A 19,408-nucleotide genomic window follows, 5' to 3' on the forward strand; every position below is an offset into this window, starting at 1 on the left:
GGTTTTGACTTTTGTGCTATACATTTCTTGCTTGCTGTTATAATCTAGGCAAATCTTAAAACGGAAATTAAGCAGGTAAAACCTGCTTATTTCCTTTTTTATTTTAAACTTCCTATTCTTTATTTCTGGGGGCAATTCTTTCTCTTGTTCCATATATGTTGGTGATGTAGCTCTGTTTGTTGGAATAAGAAAAGTACTTTGTCTGTAGGATGCTACCAAAAAAAAGGTTAACATGGCAGCTGTGACTGTCAATGCCAGCTATGACTGAATGTTTCTTTTATTCATACAGCATGAGAAATTAAAATGCATGAACAGTTAACTTTTCAAGAGGTGGATTTAGAGATGGCCCAGGGTTCTGTAATTTAAGATGCTGTGTTCGCCTCTAGAGATTCTCGATTTTTTCTTAAAACTCTTCTGTTAGCTTTTCTGCTGTTTGGAGAATTGCAAAGCCTAAAAAAAATGGTGATATAGAAATGGCAATTTGTTTTTTCCTTAGGGACGTGCGTTACATTAATTTTGGATTAGCATATTACAATTTAGTTAACTAGCGTACATCAGATGACTTTCTTTTTATTTTACTTGCTCCTTTGCACCTTTTGAAAATGATTTTTCTGGGGAGTTGCCTTTGAATCAGCCTTGACTCCTGGTAAACTGCCTGGACAAGTCCATGAGGTTTTTTTCAGCAACATTTCTGGAAATAGCTTGCCATTGCCTTCTTATTGGACCTGGGTACTTGAGAGACCGCCTGCTGCCAATTACCTCCAATAGACCGATCAGATCCCACAGACTAGGCCTCCTCCGAATTCCATCCGCCGGCCAATGCCGACTGGCGACTACCCGGAGGAGAGCCTTCTCTGTGGCTGCTCCGACCCTCTGGAACGAGCTCCCCGTGGAGATTCGAACCCTCACCACCCTCCAGGCCTTCCGCAAAGCCCTTAAAACCTGGCTGTTCCGACAGGCCTGGGGCTAAAGAGCTTTTGCCCCCCTTCTCGAATGGTATGGTTGTTGTGCGTTTTTTAAATTTTGTATTGTTATGTTCGTCTTTTTATCCTCCTGTCTGTACCCCCTTCCCTGACTGAATTGTGAGCCGCCCTGAGTCCCCTTCGGGGAAAAGGGCGGCATACAAATGTAATAAATCCAATCCAATCTTCCTAGAGCTGGGAGGGTGTGACTGGCCCAAAGGCATCCCGTTGTTCTCCTATTTATCACAGTTGACTTTGCGCTTTACACAAGGTTTATAACTCACATTTTGCCCAGTTTCTTATCTGGTGCTTTTGTCTACTGCGCTAAACTGGGTCATTTTGAAAAAGTTAGGCGAGTATAACTCAATTCACAGGTCCTGAAGAATGTGCAACCTAATAAATTTTCCAATCACTTCATTTACAGCGATGTTGCAGTCTTTTAGCTTGAATTGACTCCATTCATTAGCCAGCCAAGCGTTTGTTCTTTGAGTACATAAATTGGAACTAATGCAGTTCAACGTAAAAAAACAAAACAAAACAGGAACCACATCAAGTGAAAAATCCCCTAACTACTGTGGCAAGGCAACAAAATCCCTCCAATTGTGACATTGGCTTTCACTAAGTGACAGATGGTGCTTATCTGTGGAGAGTGGAATAGGGTGGTTTTATTTTGAAAATAAGGCAAGCCATTTAGCAATTAGATTAGATTATACTAACAGAGTTGGAAGGGACCTTGTAGGTCATCTAGTCCAACCCCCCACCCAAGCAGGAGACCGTACACCCTTTTGACAAATGATAGTCCAGTCTCTTCTGGAAAGCTTCCAGGGATGAAGCTCCCACAGCTTCTGAAGGCAACTTCTGTTCCATTGGTTGATCGCTCTCACCGTCAAAAAATTTCTCCTTATTTCCAGGTGGAATCTCTCCTTGTTCAGTTTCCATCCGTTATTCCTTGTCTGGCCTTCAGGTGCTTTGGAAAACAGCTTGCCCCTCTCCCCTCTCTGTGGCAGCTCCTCAAATATTGGAACACTGCTATCATGTCTCCCCTGGTCCTTCTCTAGACTAGCCACGCCCAATTTGTCAGTTGAACCAGTCTCAAATCAGAAGTCGGTGAGGTTTGCACCCAAGTACATAGAGGTGTGGCATAGATGTCTTCTTTGATAACCCATGTAGATTAATTGCGTTAAGCATATGCAATCACACATTCTGTTCCAAAGGATACTTGCGGATGTCTGTTAATTCACCTGTTAAAGAGACATTGTGCAAATAACTTTTTTCCTTAATGGTTTTTTTTTAAAATGAGGATAGTGGATGGTGAATATGCAGATGAAAGAAGCAGTAAGAAAATGGTTGTGGAAGAATGTTCCCTGGATTTTCCTTCCCCTTCTTTAAAATTCCATGCATGAGGTGGGTTCAATATTTACGTAGCCTGGAAGCATCTGAATCTTACATGCCGTGGCCTAAGGACATTTGCATGGAAAGCTTCAATGAATGTAAGATTCCTGATGGTCTGTAATTTAAGAGCGTAGCTACAATGGTGCAACGGATAAAAGCATTCAAAGCTTTAGGCATTTATTTCTTTAACCAGATGTTTGAACTCAGCTGACCAGTCTGGCCTATTTGTTTCAACGGAAGTTGTATATGTGCTTAAGATCTAAGATCAGATTTGGGAGATGGAAAATGTCAGAAATGAGCAAAATATTAATGATTAAGAGGAAAGGAGGACAGTTGCAGACAAAGACACTTCTGTCTAGTTTTCTCCAGTTCTTTCTCGTCTATTCATCTGTCTCCGGGTATTGCAATGGTGATGATGATGATCATCTGTCTCCGGGTATTGCAATGGTGATGATGATGATCATCTGTCTCCGGGTATTGCAATGGTGATGATGATGATGATGATGATGATGTTGTTGTTGTTGTTGTTGTTGTTTTGAGACCATCTACCTCCCAAAGGACAGCTGTATCCAGAAAAAACCAAATACAAAACATCTGGAAGACCAAAACAACTAAATATACCCCAAACCGACAAAAAACTAACTAACTAACTAACTAACTAACTAACTAACTAACTAACTAATCCCAGACTTGTGCAGAGCCACATTTTAGTATCATAGCCTGACATAGCTAGTTATATTTAATTGCAACAGCAGGTAGAATAGAGACAAACAGTTAGAGAAATGGGGTGCAAACACAGTTTAACAAATGTAAATGCAGTGTGTTGGTAGACTGATAAGTTGAAGTTACAATTTCTTTCTAAAGGAAAAAAAACACCTTACTATTCATTAAAGAAAGCCATGCGGATCCAACACTGACATTTGGGCTGATAAAGATTTGTCTAACTCTGCAGTTTATTCCAAGAAAAGTATGATGGACATGGGCAGAGCTGACTGATGAGAGGCAGCATTTTATTGATGAAGAAATAATCCTGCTTTACAGGGCGTTTCATGGGAAATGTTTATTCATATATGCTGGGCAGATCAAAACCTGCAATTTCAAGGAAATCGGCCTGGATGTACTGCCTCCCCTTTCACCGGAATTCTTGGGAGCAAATATCCTCATGTTTTTCTGAATATCTGCAAGCACACTTCAAGAGGTACACTTCCACAGATCAAGGCCTCATTTTAAAATAGAGAAAACACCTAAACATTATGATTTAGAATAGAAGAGTTGGAAGGGACCTTGGAGGTCTTCTAGTCCAACCCCCTGCCTCGGCAGGAAACCCTACACCACTTCAGACAATTGGTTGTCCAACATCTTAAAAACTTCCAGTGTTGGAGCATTCACAACTTCTGGTGGCAAACTGTTCCACTGGTGAATTGTTCTGACTGTCAAGAAATTCCTCCTTAGTTCTAAGTTGCTTCTCTCCTTGAATAGTTTCCACCCATTGCTTCTTGTCCTGCCCTCAGGTGCCTTGGAGAATAGCTTGACTCCTTCTTCTTTGTGGCATCCCCTGAGATATCGGAAGATTGCTATCATGAGTCCCCTAGTCCTTCTTTTCATTAAACTAGACATGCCCAGTTCCTGCAAAAGTTCTTCCTATGTTTGAGCCTCCAGTCCCCTAATCCTCTTTGTTGCTCTTCTCTGCACTCTTTTCTCATGAAGTGATAGCAGTACAGATAGTCCTCGGTTTTCAACAGTTCATTTAGTGACCATTCAAAGTTACAATGGCACTGAAGAATGAGAGCTATGTCCGTTATTCACAGCTACGACTTTTGCAGCATCCCCCTGGTCACGTGATCAACATTCAGCTGCTTGGCAACTGCTTCATATTTATGACCATTGCTGTGTCCCCCAAGGTCACAGGATTCCCCCTTTGCTACCTTCTGGCAAGCCAAGCCAACGGGGAAGCCAGCTTCACTTAACAACCGGGTCACTAACTCACCAACTGCAGTGATTCACAGCCGTGGCAAGGAAAGTTGCAAAATGAGGCGAAGCTCAACAAAGTTCTCACTTAACAACAGAAACATTGGACTCCATTGTTGCCGTAATATTCTCTTAATACTTTAAAGAGCACTATTTTTTAAAAAAATCTAGTCTTGTGGTGTGTGTCAAACGCTCAGGCATTTCTATAACAATACACATTAGCATTTATTTTTAAAATCTCTTTTATCACTTCCAGCAAATTAATTTATTTTGGGGTGTGGTAGGCAATTAATCTTTAACTGCTGAACAGGTTCATATATCAAAACTGCTTAACCACTCCCTTCTCCTTTTTGATGCAATCTGTCCTATGAATCACCGCTTTGCAAGATGATTTGATACAGTGCTTTAAAGGAGGTTGAAAAAGGGAAATTCCATTTTTTTTAAAAGTTCCCAAGTAAGGAAAAAGTCTTACAGAAATTTAGGATGCTGAAGCCATAGATATAGACATAGGTTGCATATCTAATATTTCCACCCTGGTTATTGATATACATCGAAAAGAATTACCTGTAGAAACATGTACTTTGCTGCCACCAAATGTAAGTGGATAATAGCAACTATGTCTGTAGCCAACTGTGGCTATCTGAAAGATATATTTATTTATAAAATGTAGAGACTGCCTTTGAACTATGGTGTTGGAGAAGATTTCTGTGAGTCCTTTGGACTGCAAGGTGATTAAACCTGTCAGTCCTAGAGGAGATCAACCCTGACTGCTCTTTAGAAGGCCAGATCCTGAAGAGGAAACTCAAAGACTTTGGCCACCTAATGAGAAGGAAGGACTCACTGGAATAGCCTCATGCTGGGAAAGATTGGCGGCCAAAGAAAAAGGGGACGATAGAGAATGAGATGGCTGGATGGAGTCACCAAAGCAGTAGGCTTAAATGGACTCTGGGGGATAGTAGAGGACAGGAAGGCCTGGAGGAATGTTCTCCATGGGATCGTAATGGGTTGGACACAACTAACAACAACAACAACAGAGATTGCCCATCTTGCAGATCAGTGTACAATTATAATAGTAACAGTTAGGCTTGTTGTATAGATTGCCTTATGTTATTAACCCATGGTTTTTTTTATCATGACCAACTCCTGTTTTGCTAGATTCCCATAATATTAAGTAACTATAATGATGCAATATGATGACCTTTATAGATTAGTCAATGGACCACATCAAACAGGAGCATTATTAAAATGCAATAAAACAAAATGAAATGAAGTGAGATAAAGCCATTAAGTGAGATAAATTCCTTTAAGCCACGATGGAAAACTTTGCAGATTCGAAACTGAAACATCTAAGCGAAGACAGGTTTGGTTCATCCGGTGCAAAATTTGGCATTTTACTTGGTCCTCCTGCGGAAACTGTTACCAACTGCAGATAATGCAGATGCCGAAAATCTGGACATAATCTCAGTGAAAGGAATTAAATGGGGGGGGTTGGGGAGGGATTGAAAAGACTGCCAATTGTTGATGTGGGGCACATGGCTACTGTCAAGAAAAGCAGAGCAGAGAAAGGTGCAGCCAGCTGTAGTGATTTGTCAAAGGAGAAAAAAAAAGATCAGGTATTCTGGTATTTTGAAGGCCATTCCTGTTTCCCCGAAAATAAGACCTTCCCGGATAATAAGCCCTCCCCAAAAACATTTAAACGCAGGCACAGCCCGGTCCTTGCCATTTTCTGGGGAGGAAGTGGGGGAACATGCCTCATGTACCCCACACGGACCTGTCATCCACACAGGATGGCCTCGCGGAGCCCACTCCCGCAAACTCTAGCTCAGTGGCTAAGACGCTGAGCTTGTCAGTCAGAAATGTTGGTTCGAATCCCTAGCGCTGCATAACAGAGTGAGCCTCTGTTACTTCTCCCAGCTTCTGCTAACCTAGCACTTCAAAAGCACGTTAAAAATGCAAGTAGAAAAAATAGGAACCACCTTTGGTGGGAAGGGAACAGCATTCAGTGTGCCTTCTGCATTTAGTCATGCCGGCCACATGGCCACGGAGAGGTCTTCGGCTTTGAAACGGAGATGAGCACTGCCCCCTAGAGTCAGAAACGACTAGCACATATGTGCAAGGGGAACCTTTAACTATGTAACGGGTGCGAGCAAGAAGCCAAGATTAAGGAAGTTTATTGAATATGAACACTTTGGCTATTAATCTCACTCTAGTGGAGGAGTAAGAACAAAGGAGCCAGTGCCGCCAACTGACTAGGAATGGTGAAAACAAATTACCGCTGGGAGCAATGTTTTTTTGAACGTTAGCATTTGATGACTGTCACAAGACACTGGGATTTCTGAGAGGCGCGCAGCGCAAACACTCTGGCTTTTTGTGCTGGGGAAGGTTTGGGGAGAACTCTTGGCAAGGAAAGCATCCAGACGTCTGACGGTACCTATCACTCAGCTGATCCTGACGTAGCTTTGAGCGTGGCTAGTATCACTGCTAGAATCAGCTCAAACCCACATGGCTTGTTACTAGAGGCCAGCATGGAGTAGTTCTTATGCTATGTCTCGCTTACGGAGGTGACAATGATTGCGGCTCAGATTAGCAAAAGTTTGCATCACCGCGAGTACTGGAAAACAGTGGAGAGTTTGAACCATATGTACCATCAAGTAAGTGACCTTCTCATTGTTACGGATGGGGTTTAGTGCTAGACCTCGTTATTCAGAGATCACAACCTCTTTGCCAAGATGGCAGTCCTGTTTAAGGAGTTGGTTGATTCATTTGCAATGGATTGTACCCAAAGGGAATATTGCCGCATGGTATGGGAAAAGTACGGAGTATAGTTTTAATGGAAGAGAATGGTATATTTTGGTGTGTAAATTTAGCAACCAAACTGTGTCAGTTATATTCATTGTCGTTGTGAGTCTTGAGTGTTAATAATTTTTAAATTGTTTAAGAGTCAGTTGTAAGTAAATGTGCATGTTTAAATCAAGACACAATATCTATCTATCTATCTATCTATCTATCTATCTATCTATCTATCTATCTATTATCTATCTATCTATCTATCTATCTATCTATCTATCTATCTATTATCTATCTATTATCTATCTATCTATCTATCTATCTATCTATCTAATCTATCTATTATCTATATCTATCTATCTATCTATTATCTATCTATCTATATCTATTATCTATCTATCTATATCTATCTATATATCTATTATCTATCATCTATCTATTATCTATTATCTATCTATCTATATCTATATCTATCTATCTATCTATCTATCTATCTATCTATCTATCTATCTATCTATCTATCTATCTATTATCTATATCTATCTGTCTGTCTGTCTGTCTGTCTATCTATCTATCTATCTATCTATCTATCTATCTATCTATCTATCTATCTATCTATCTATACCGTATCTATCTATCTACCTACCTACCTACCTACCTACCTATTATCTATCTAGCCTGACAATATAAACATACCTATTTTCAATGCTTTCCTATAAAGTCCACACACAAAAAACCTTAAAAGTAAGAATGATGCAATCTTTATGCCAGATTTATTGGGAGGCAGGCAGAATATAATTTTAATAAATAATAATAATGATAATAATGATGATGATGATGATGAAGAAGAAGAAGAAGAAGAAAAAGCTAGTTTGGTCTAGTGGTTTAAGTACCGGTACTTCCCTAGAAACCATGTTTTTTGTTTGTTTGTTTGTTCTACTGACAATTTTGGAATGATGTTTCCCAGTTCAGATTGGCAGAACCTAATGTTGCATGCAAGTATATTAATATGCTCCGATTTTTCAAAAAAAAAATGATACTACATATTTAACTTTCTATTAATGGAAGAGGATGCTATTTTTTCCAGTATTAATTTCGAATACGTACTTGCCTCAAATGGCTACCCTGCAGTGTGTTAGCTCTAATTTTATGGGATTTTATGGGAGTTGCGGGGATTAAAGACTGTGAGGAACTCCAGTTAGGGAAAAACCATATTACATTCTATTGCAAAGTAATTACTGTCGAATGCAGTATGACTTACTTAATACAACACAATAGCAGAGTTGGAAGGGACCTTGGAGGTCTTCCAATCCAACCCCCTGCCTAGATAGGAAACCCTATACTGTTTTAGACAGATGGCTATCCAACATCTTCTTAAAGACTTCCAGTGTTGTTGGGCCATATTTACCAAGACATCCAACAGTCTTATTAGTTTATAGCTTTTTTGATCAAAGCACAAGCTTCAAACACATTATTTATTTATTTACTTTGTCACTCATGTACAAGATAACAGGGATAAGAATAAACATGAATAAGAACACAGGAAATGGGTACAAATAAATGGGGACAGTAGGACAGGGACGTTAGGCACACTGATGTGCTTATGCACGCCCCTTCGTATCGCCAATAAAATCCTATACAAACAATTTAAAATAAGAGTAGGGTAAAGAACAATAGTTAGAGGATCAGATGCAATATATTTTAATACATAAATATGTAAAATAGAACCAAGTGACATAAAACTCTATTTCGGCGTCACCCTTAACAATCTACCCCAATCAGTCCCACGTATACAGATCTCAACCGAACCAATTTGTTTTAAGTATTGTGCTGTGTTAAATGTTATTTTCGGGTTCTGGCTGCAGATAGACTAAGTTGTTTCGATATGGGGATCCCAACGGGTCCTTCGTTTGGTATATGGACCAAGGTATCTGTCTCTCACCCCCTTATATGAGCAACAGTCAAACGGGATGCGAGCCAGGTTTTCTACCTCTGCTGCTCCGCAAATGCAGAGACACGCTCATTGTAGGGTATGGAATGGAATCTCTCATATCTGACCCTTGCGTCGAGCCGTTCGAATCTCGCTCGCGTAAATATCTCCCTAATACCAGTCTTGTTATATTGTGGGGCTCTCTTCTGGGTGCTTGATGAGCTTTCTGTTGCCCTAACAGCTATGGAGAAAATGTGTCTTCAAATTGGACAACTTTCTAGTTGGACAACAGAAGAAGTTTTATTTGAAAAAAGTGTTTCCCCCCTAAAGATTTATGTAAGAAAATGTGATGAAAATGTCATAGTTCTTCTAATGTTTCTAACCTTGATCTGAGGGTAAAACTGTTCCTTCTAACGATTTGTCGGTTGTTGGGGTTGTTTTTTACATCACATGCCTTGTTTTTTCATTGAGAATAAGGCAGTCCTGAATGCTCCCAGGATAAATTAATATCAGCGATGGGTGTTCTCCGTCTTAAAAAGGGGCTGCAGCTTAAATTCTAATGTGACTTCCTTTGTGTGAGGCTTCAGTTTTGCTTTTCCTGTTGCCAGTCTTCTAAGATACAAGCCTACATACAGTCTTTTTCCTGTAAAGCTGACAAAGTAGTGTAGGAAGTTATCACCCAGCCCTCTCCCAGAAAAAATGAAATATCCTAGGAAATATTGAAAAGGCAGAATATTTCTCTGGATGTGAAAAGAAAGAAACATGTTTTAAAAGACAGAATAGCTGCCTGTAGCTTCCTGCCCATCCCCACTTTGTCAATGGGCCATTAAGAAGGCCACGCTAGTCCACTTGACATAATAAAGACTTCTCCACTTCAGCTCCAGGGGATGGGATTAAAGCATGATAATATTGGCCCCAACTGACCACATGGCATCTGAGAACTCAACCAAACCTGGATTCAAAACACAGCCTAGAGAGTTGCCCCTGCATGGAGTCTGACAACCAATCAGAATGCATTTCTTACACAGGAACAGGAAACAGAGAGGTGGGGCAGAACAGTTTGTAAAAAGCCTAGCAAGCCCCTCCCTCAGCCCTTCTCTTCTTCTCCACCAACATTGAAGCATGTGATCCCCTTTTCTGTTCAGGGCTCAAGCCATGTGGTCCTGTCCACCAATAAACCATCTTTCCAACAGCCTCCATGTCTCCAGTGTCTTTTCCCCCACTTGGAGCCGAACCCAGAAGGACATTTCTTTCATCAGAACTTAACCCAGAAGGACATTTCTTTCATCAGTAGTAAAACACGTTAAAAAAAAAAAAAGTCATGTAGAAATCTAACAGTAGAGGAAGGACTATTTTAAACTGCAGTGCACTCAACAATGTGAAAGGAGAGATAGGTTAAAACTTTCCCTCCTGCTGCATTAGTTTCTGTTTGCAAAGAAACAGTGGGGTCCTGTTTTTTTCTTCCTCCTTTTCTCTACTAAATTTGGATACAGATTTGCTAATCTTCTGTCTTCCTGTTCTTGCACACTTAGCAAGTTAGATATCTGATCGTTGCAATCTGGGCAAGGGTGTGCCATAATTGGTGTTTCAGCCAGAAATGCGTTTCTAAGCTTCTTTTTGAGATTGCACTGTTTTTCTCCTGGCGATGAAGTTGTTGCTTCCTCTGTGTACAATCTAGCATGAAAGCATAATCACAGTGCCATGATTATGCCAGGCCAGTGATGCTGGCTGGGGAATTCTGGGAGCTGTAGTCCACACATTTAAAAGTGGCTAAGGTTGAGAAACGGCTTAACCTCTCTGTGCCACACTGGCTCTGTTGATATTTTATTGCTGCCAGAGCAAAACTTCTCTTTACTTCCTTAGCATTCTTTGGCCTCAAATGGCCTAATTTCTATTAAATGTTCAGGGAGGCAGGTTTTGTCTTTGTAAGATTGAGTCAAGAAAATGGGGGGAGGGGTTTGATAGCTGTAAGCATGTTATTACTATTTACTACCGACCTACATAAATGGCTATGTGTATGTCTGTGTATGTTCCAGCATAACACTGGAACGCCTCAAGCAATTTCAACCACATTTGGTACAAAGATGACTTACTCTCTGGAAAAAAATACTGTGGGGATAAGACACCCCTAAAACCCTTCGAGGTGTTTTTTCTGTTAAGATACAGCCTGTTGTACCTTAAAATGGCTTCTACTGTACAGCACAGTGGAATTGCCACGGTAACGGCTTCACAGTACTCCACAAGGGAGCTCCCTCTGGTAAGGGGGAAAATCCAACATTAGAAATTACGTTTGGTCTGGGCATTTTCCCCCTATAAATAAATACCTGGGCAATGCCGGGTTATCAACTAGTATTGTATAAAACGAGGTTGATCTTGTTGTGAAAATCATGTTTGGAAGGTGTAAAACAATATAATTTGGACATGGAGACCAGAAACCAAGCTGAAATAGCAATGATAGTGCTGTCAAGTGCTGGTTCCAGTGGGCTTGATCCCTCAAAAATATTCATTTATTTCTTATGTTGGCAAGAGATCTTCTCTGATTGCTTGGAGAAAGGGAGACATTGGCTGAAACCCAGGGAAAGCATTCCCAATGTATTCATTCGTGCTTAATTTGGTATGAAATGTTGTTATAATGCTGCTTTGGACTTGAATAGTACCAGTACTTGTAATTTGAGTAGCTGAGGATACATAACTGCTTTTCTAACAATAACGTTTCAGGATCTGTCCTGATTTTATTTGAAAACAATGTACCTAAATTATTGAGTACCACCGGTAAATATTTATTATTCAGTTGCATTTGTTACTAGCGTTGCTTTTTAAAATCCAAAATGATGCTTAAAAAAAAATAGCAATGCCCTTACACTCTTCCGGTGTTGTGTGTTTTTTTTAAAATAGACTTGAGAAGTGTATTGCACCCTGTTTTTGACAATTCTGAGTTTAAAAATATCTATTTTCACCCCCACTGGTGCCTTTGAGAGATGCATGCCTCAAGTGAGTCTTATGATGTGAATGTTTTGGTGGATAGTTTGGTCTGGTGATTTGCTCATATGATCTCAGATCAGATCACGAAACGCAAGAAAAAATTGCTTCAACCCTCCTGTTGTCTCTGTGGAACGGAATCCGGTCAGTGCTCTTTTTATCAAAATTTAATGGGTTCACAGTTGAAAAACTTCAAAGGCTGTCTCATCCTCTGGCTGTTGCAAGGATTTATAATCTCCACATATGGAGGTTAAGCGAAGAATACTAGAGGCCATTTAATTGTTTGGGGGGGGGTAGAATCCATTTGTGTATTAGAATAGAATAGAATAATAGAGTTAAAAGGGACCTTGGAGGTCTTCTAGTCCAACCCCCTGTTTAGGCAGGAAACCCTACACCACTACAGACAAATGGTTTTACAACATCTTCTTCAAGACTTCCAGTGTTGGAGCATTCACAACTTCTGGAGGCAAGTTGTTCCACTGATGAATTGTTCTAACTATCAGGATTCTATATATATATATTACTTACATCAGGTTGTCTTTCCATGAGATAACTTAAAAGTGTTTTTCAAGCCTGTCTTATATTTCTGCCAATTAAGAAATTGAAGTTTCTTGAAGTGACTTCTTAAACTTCTAGTGGATGTTATATTACCTTAAAACATTACTTCAATTTTTTTTCCTTTTTAAAGAAAAGTCTTCCAATTCTTTGAGGAGTAGATGGTAGCTTTTTTCAGAGGAATAAATCTCATTTTCTTTTCTATTGCAGACCAGGTTAAAGTCTGAGGGAAAATCTGTCCTATTCAATGCAGGGGTGGGTTTCAGGCGGTTCGCGGCGGTCCCTGCGAACCGGTTGGTCGGCGAACCCAGAAGTAAGTAACTTCCGGGAACGCCGAAGGGTCCATCCGCCTGCCCACGTTTCTTACCCGGTTTTGACGAGTTCTGCGCTTCCACGCATGCGCAGAACGCATACAGCGCCTGCGCGATCCTCCAGGAGCAGCTGGAGCATCGCACAGACGCTAGTACGCATGCGTGCACTGCACATGTGCACGAGGAGGACGCCGAGAAACCCACCCCTGATTCAATGGCTCTTTGGTCATGAACCACCTTGATTTACAAGCATATAAAGAAATGGCAGGATCAAAGTAAAACGAAATATTAAGAATATTTTTACAACTATTTCCTAAGCTTAGGTTTTTGAAGCAAAAACTTCACGAACCCTTTGCAGGACATTGCTACCCAAGAAAGCGGCCTGCACTTTAGGCAACAATATAAACCTAAGTTGGATCCTCTCAGATGGAATTGGTTGAAATTCAGGTGATACAAGAGAAAACCCAGCCAACTCCTACAGTTTAATCATTAAGAGGATTCTTTGCCACGGTTGGAATATTAACGCAGAAACCCAGGTGATCAAACTCGCACACTTAACCGCCGTGAGCATCTGTTGATGGCAGGCCTTATTCCTTTAAATATCTCGCGTAGTGGGCGCAGTGGGTTTTGGTTGTCTGGTTTCTATGGAGACGTGTTGTTCCCTTGGTCCTTGTTGTTGCAACTGGTTGATGTCGATGGTTTTCCCAGCAGAGATGCACAAGATTCCGACGTTGTAGCATGAGAACAGTGCTTCTCAACCTTGGCAACTTCAAGACGTGTGGAATTCTGGGAGTTGAAGTCTACACATCTTGAGGCAAGGTTGAGAAACATTGCCTTAAGTCAGAGGTCACCAACTGCCGGTCCGTGGACCATTGGGTGGTCCGTGAGAAAATTTTGATGGTCCACAGAAAAATTATTTGCATTTTTTATATTGCACTAAATCAGAGGGCCTCAAACTAGAGCCCCTGGGATGGATATGTGCAATGAACGTTTGTGTTGCTGCAGAGAGTCTCCCTCTTCGGGGTCTTTTTGTGTGGGTCGGAGGGGGGGCAGATATTCCGACTTGGGGTCTGCTTCGGTGCAGGGCTTTGGGCAAAGGCTGGAGGGAAGTGCTGGTGGTGGTGAAGAGCCGGAGGGCCTCGTTCCAGTGGGACTGCATCATGGCCTGGAACTGGCTGACCAACTCAGCCCACTGAACCTTCAGGCTCCGGTACCTGGCCTTGCACTCCCGCAGGTCTTCCCTATGCTGGGAGAGCTCGTAGTTCTCAGTGAGGTGCCTCCTTCTCGGTCAGATCCAATTTGAGCTGAGCCAGATGTTTTGCCAATTCTTTTTCATGGTGGCTGCTTAGCTCCAGCAACTGCTTCCTGTTGGGGGCCTAAGGAGCCTGGGCGGGCAGGTGAGGGCTGGGAGGGGAGGGGCGAGTAGAGGCCAGTGAGGCGCCCCTTGACATGAATGACACCAAGTTGGCCATGCCCATCCAGTCACATGACCACCTAGCCATGCCCACCCAGCCGGTCATTAGGCAGATCATATTAGTGGTCTGTGGGATTTAAAATTATGAATTTAGTGGTCCCTGAGGTCCGAAAGATTGGCAACCCCTAGCTTAGATTATCGGTGAGAATGGGATTGGCAATTAATATTAGCAATGATCCAAGCGAGAAGGACTTTGAGATTGTGATGTAAGGCTCCACGTGCATTTTGTTATTGATATTGGATGTTTCTTGGATTTTTTCCCCCCTGTTTTGTCCCAAAGATGTTTGTGGCAAGTCATTATTTGAATGTGGCAAGTCACATCTTCTCTTCTTAGCATATTTATTTTTCTGTTGTCACCAAAGATAAAATACATAACGGGAAAAATGTCTATGGAGGTTCTCAGTCATCCAGGTTCATGGTTATCCCAAAAGTGCTTTTTCAATTTTCTGGTTTTCCTTCGAAGATTTTTCACTACTCATCTAAGAAGCTTCTTCAGCTCTGACTGGGTGGTGGGGAATGGAAGGGTTTATATTCCTTGCAGAGAGCAGGTCATTTGCATCCTTTTTAGAGAGTCGTTGAGGCCACTTGGAGGCTTGTCTGTGTCCTCAGGAAACAAGAAAATCCACTTGCCTCTTGAAAAAGCACTTTTGGGATAACCATGAACCTGTTTGATGGAGAAACTCTATGTCAGGCCTGCAATTATATTCCTTTTAGAATTTTGGCCTGCCACACTTTCTCTTATTTCATTATGCTGTTTCATTAGTGTAGTTGATGGGAGGGGGGGAATAGACAGGAGTAGGATTGTGGAATGTATTGTTGTCATTCTTTTCTAGAAGACCAAGGTCATCTTTTGTCTCCGCACCTTTCCACCTGACCGGAAGCGGCTGGGTGGAGAGGCTAGGGTGGAAGAAGAAGATTGGACCATGTGGTGGATTGTGTGTGTGGGGACAAGATCGTGAACTTTTAACTGGGTGGGATTCTGATGTCATTTCCAGAATTGGGATTAACACAGATGTGCTAAGATGTCTGCTTTATTAAATTGGAACTTTAAGGATCGTTTTGCCTTGGACTCTGATTTAATTCTACATGATACTTGGAACGCTGACACTCTATAGACAGTTTTTTTCTCCTGTATTTTATCTTTGGTGACAAAAGAAAAAGAAATATGTTAAAAAGAAAAGGTGACTTGCCACATTCATATTATTTTCCTAGGATTATTACACATAGTATTGATCTCATGGGTAGGTAAACAAGACTGCCTTGAATGCCAACTAATTTGTAAAGTCTGTGTAGCCCATAGTAATTAAGCTTTTTTTTATGGCACACAGCTAGCGGAAAACTCTGTAACAGCATGACCTCTAATTTCTTTTAGAAAGATTTTAACTTCTTAGTTCCCTCCTGCCGTTCTATGTTTCAAAATTCCCAGAAGGTTAAGACATAGGCAGTAGTGGCAGATATCTGAAGGTTCGTTCTCCGAGTTTCTGGGTTGGTTTTCGAACATTTCATTACCAGGCTAGGTAACATCTTCAGTGGACTTTAAGGGATGACAGTGTCAGTGTTCTGGTTAAGAGAACATATTCCAGTAAACCTTTTCGCTCCCAAAGATGTATCTCAGTACAGATATCTTTTAGCTACAAAGGAGTTTTAACATCCATTAATAAATAGAGTGAAAGGTCTCAGAATGTTGGTGTGTGGGCTTTATCCTTGCTAATGTTTGCTGGGCCTTTTGCATTTTGGGGTAGATGCATATTGTTGTATTGTTGTATTGTATTGTATTGTTTGTTTATTGGATTTATATGCTGCCCTTCTCCCAAAGGACTCAGGGCCGTGTACAACATTAAAAAAAACCACACATATTACAAAAGTTTTTAAAAAATTAGAGTATCCAAAAAACAAACCCAATTAACAATAACATTTTAAAAATTCGATTAAAATTAACAATAATCAATCATTCATTTAATTTTGTTCAGGCCAGGCCGGCTTGCTGGAAAAGCCAACTTTTTAGGGCGCGTCGGAAGGACCGGAGGTCGGGGATTATACGAAGCTCCAGGGGGGGCAGCTCATTCCAGAGGGAAGGCAGGATAAAGGCAGAATAAAATAGACTTTACTTGTCTCCTATGCAATTCAACACATTCTTGTTCAGTTTCTTTGCAAACTGAGCTTGAAGGGGGAGAAGTAACTCTGAGTTTGGGTAAGAGAAAAAAGAGGGAATCTTTTAAGGGGATTGATCTGGAAAGTAAGGACTTGCAGATGGACTTTTGCCCAGCCAATGGGGCGGCCAAATTTGGTATTAATTAAGGGAGAAAAGGATCAATATTGACTTGAGAGAAGAGCTGCAAATGTTAGTTGATTAGTGTTAGTTGGTTAGAATTATCAATCCCTTAAAAACAGATAACTGTTTTAATTGTTTATGTTTTCTTTTTTTTTAGTATGCAAGGATTTGGATACCTGATTCAGAACTAGTATGGAAGTCCGCCGAACTTTTGAAAGATTATAAACCAGGAGACAAAATCCTGCGCCTTCAACTTGAGGATGGCAAGGTAATGTTAATTCTGTTAACCGTTACATTTAGTAAGGTTTGTTATACTGTTATACTTTAAATTATCCTTAAAATAAAGTAAAAAAATAAAATAAAAACCATTTAAAAAGTACTTTATATAGTACCTACCATATTTTTTTTATTCAAAAGTTTTATTTTCTTTTAAAACAAACATTTCATCATTCCTCAATTAGTAAGACATCAGAGTACAATTTTTTGTGTGTCAAAATAGTTCTAATTTACCACCAAATTCTTGTCTAGCCTAATACATACCCCTCCCTCCCTCCACCCTCCCCCCCAACCCCCCTCCTCCTCCCCCCCCCCCGACTTCCCAGAACCCGTACACGGTATGGATTTTTAACAAACACAGTCTAAAATCTATTGAGAAAAAAGAAACAAAGAAATTAATGACATTCTACATTGACCTTAGCTTCTTCTTGTTGAGCTAACTTTAAACAATTTAAATCATTTCTGATCTTAAGCATAGGCTAACTGGAATTTCTTGGTCCCGTATTTATTTTGTATATAGTCAATCCATTTTTTTCCAGTCTCTTTTATATCTCTCATTTGAGTGATCTTTAAGATATGCCGATATTTTAGCCATCTCGGCTAAGTTTGTAACTTTCAATGTCCATTCTTGAGTTGTAGGCAAGTCTTCCTTCTTCCAGTATTGCGCCACCAACAGTCTTGCTGCCGTTATTAGGTGCAGAATCAAGTTAGTCTCTACCACTGTAAAGTCAGTACATATACCTAGTAAGAATAACTGAGGAGTTATTTTTCAGAGTATAAGACGCACCAAGATTTTGAAGAGGCAAATTTTTTTAAAAAAGTTTTTGCACTCTGCAGATCTCCCAAAAACGGCCCGTTTTCCGTCAAAAAACGGGCATGCATAGCCTTTAGGAGGCTTGTAGAGTGCTCCTGGGGGCTGGGGAAAACAAGCAAAAAACGGCCTGTTTTTCGCTCATTTTTCCCTCCCCAACCCCCAGGACCACTCTGGAAACCTAAAAGGGTATGCACAGCCATTTTTGTGAAGGGTGGGGGTTGGGAGGCAAAAAAAATGCTGTATTCAGTGTTTTCACATTCTTTTTTGAGGGAAAAATGTGCCTCTTATACTCTGAAAAATACGGTAAATACCATAACAATCGACTTGAGAAAAAAGTTTGTACACTGCTATAGAAAAAGTTTGTATCTTTAGGATCTCTCAAGTTTCCTTTTAATTCACACACCTAAGGAACGTTGTTGGGGGGAAAAACTACAAAATGTTATCCAAATGTAATTTAGGTTTTTTGTTTTTTTTTTAGGATATTGACTATAAACTTGATGCTAAGTCTAAGGACCTTCCACCCCTGCGAAACCCAGATATACTTGTGGGTGAAAATGACCTGACAGCACTTAGCTATCTTCACGAACCGGCTGTTCTCCACAATCTCAAAGTTCGATTTATAGACTCAAAACTCATTTATACATATTGTGGTAAGCACAGACCCTCTGAAGTCTCTTTCATGTTATTCCTCATTAGTAAAGGTTCCCCCTTGCACATATCTACTCGTTGTTCCCGACTCTAGGGGGCGGTGCTCATCTCCGTTTCAAAGCCGAAGAGCCAGCGCTGCCCGAAGACGTCTCCGTGGTCATGTGGCCGGCATGACTAAATGCTGAAGGTGCATGGAGCGCTGTTACCTTCCCACCAAAGATGGTCCCTATTTTTCTACTTGCATTTTTCACGTGCTTTCGAACAGCTAGGTTGGCAGAAGCTGGGACAAGTCATGGGAGCTCACTCCTTTACATGATGCTAGGGATTCGAACCATTTAACTGCCAACCTTTCTGATCGACAAGCTCAGCGTCTTAGCCACTGACCCACCGGGTCCCTATCCCTCATTAATGTTGGTAGGTAAATGGCCCATTCCAGTCCAAGAATAAATAAAAAATACAGTTATGGAAAAAAAAACCATAATATTTATTTCACAACTATGGGGGCCTGAGGGCTCTATATCTTCGCTGGTTGCGTAAAACCACAATGATGTAGTGATTTTTCCAGTCTTGACATGGGCTGGTATCAAGAATGTTTGTAGAATAGGCACAATAACTCTCACAATATACACAGGCTTCAAGCTTACCTGAACTTGTCAGATGCTATTTAAATCTTTACTGTCTGATTATTGAGCAAAGTCACGTGGCACAGCTGTGTTTTCAGTTGTCGGGATGATCTGTGCATGCAGTGTGTGCATCTGTGACAGTTGTGGGTCTTTCATCAGTTTCTTGGAAGTTGGTGCAACAAGGGAAGTTCTTTTTTTTTAAAAAAAGGAAACATCTTAAAAATGCATGGGAATTAAGAAGAGATTTAAGCCGAGGATTTTTTAAAATAAATTTTCTTTAAATTTAAATTTAATTTAAATGTTCATATGCCTTTTCCCTTCTCCATAGATTACGATTCTGGTTCTGTTCTTTACAAGTCTTCTTGATTCGTCCTTTGTATTTCCAATAGCCACTTAGCCATTTCAATTCTTTCCTGC

General features: G+C 40.7%; 1 protein-coding gene across 1 annotated transcript in view; it reads left to right on the forward strand.

Annotated features, from left to right (window-relative positions):
• MYO5A (myosin VA) overlaps positions 1 to 19,408 on the forward strand; it is an 82,143-nt gene that overhangs the window by 3,158 nt on the left and 59,577 nt on the right. Inside the window, exons 2-3 of the mRNA XM_032233588.1 lie at positions 16,788 to 16,898; positions 18,199 to 18,370. Coding sequence (XP_032089479.1) covers positions 16,788 to 16,898; positions 18,199 to 18,370 — 283 coding nt within the window. The remainder of the gene's footprint in view (positions 1 to 16,787; positions 16,899 to 18,198; positions 18,371 to 19,408) is intronic.

This window comes from Thamnophis elegans, chromosome 16 (assembly GCF_009769535.1).
Source record: "Thamnophis elegans isolate rThaEle1 chromosome 16, rThaEle1.pri, whole genome shotgun sequence".
Taxonomy (NCBI): Eukaryota; Metazoa; Chordata; class Lepidosauria; order Squamata; family Colubridae; genus Thamnophis; species Thamnophis elegans.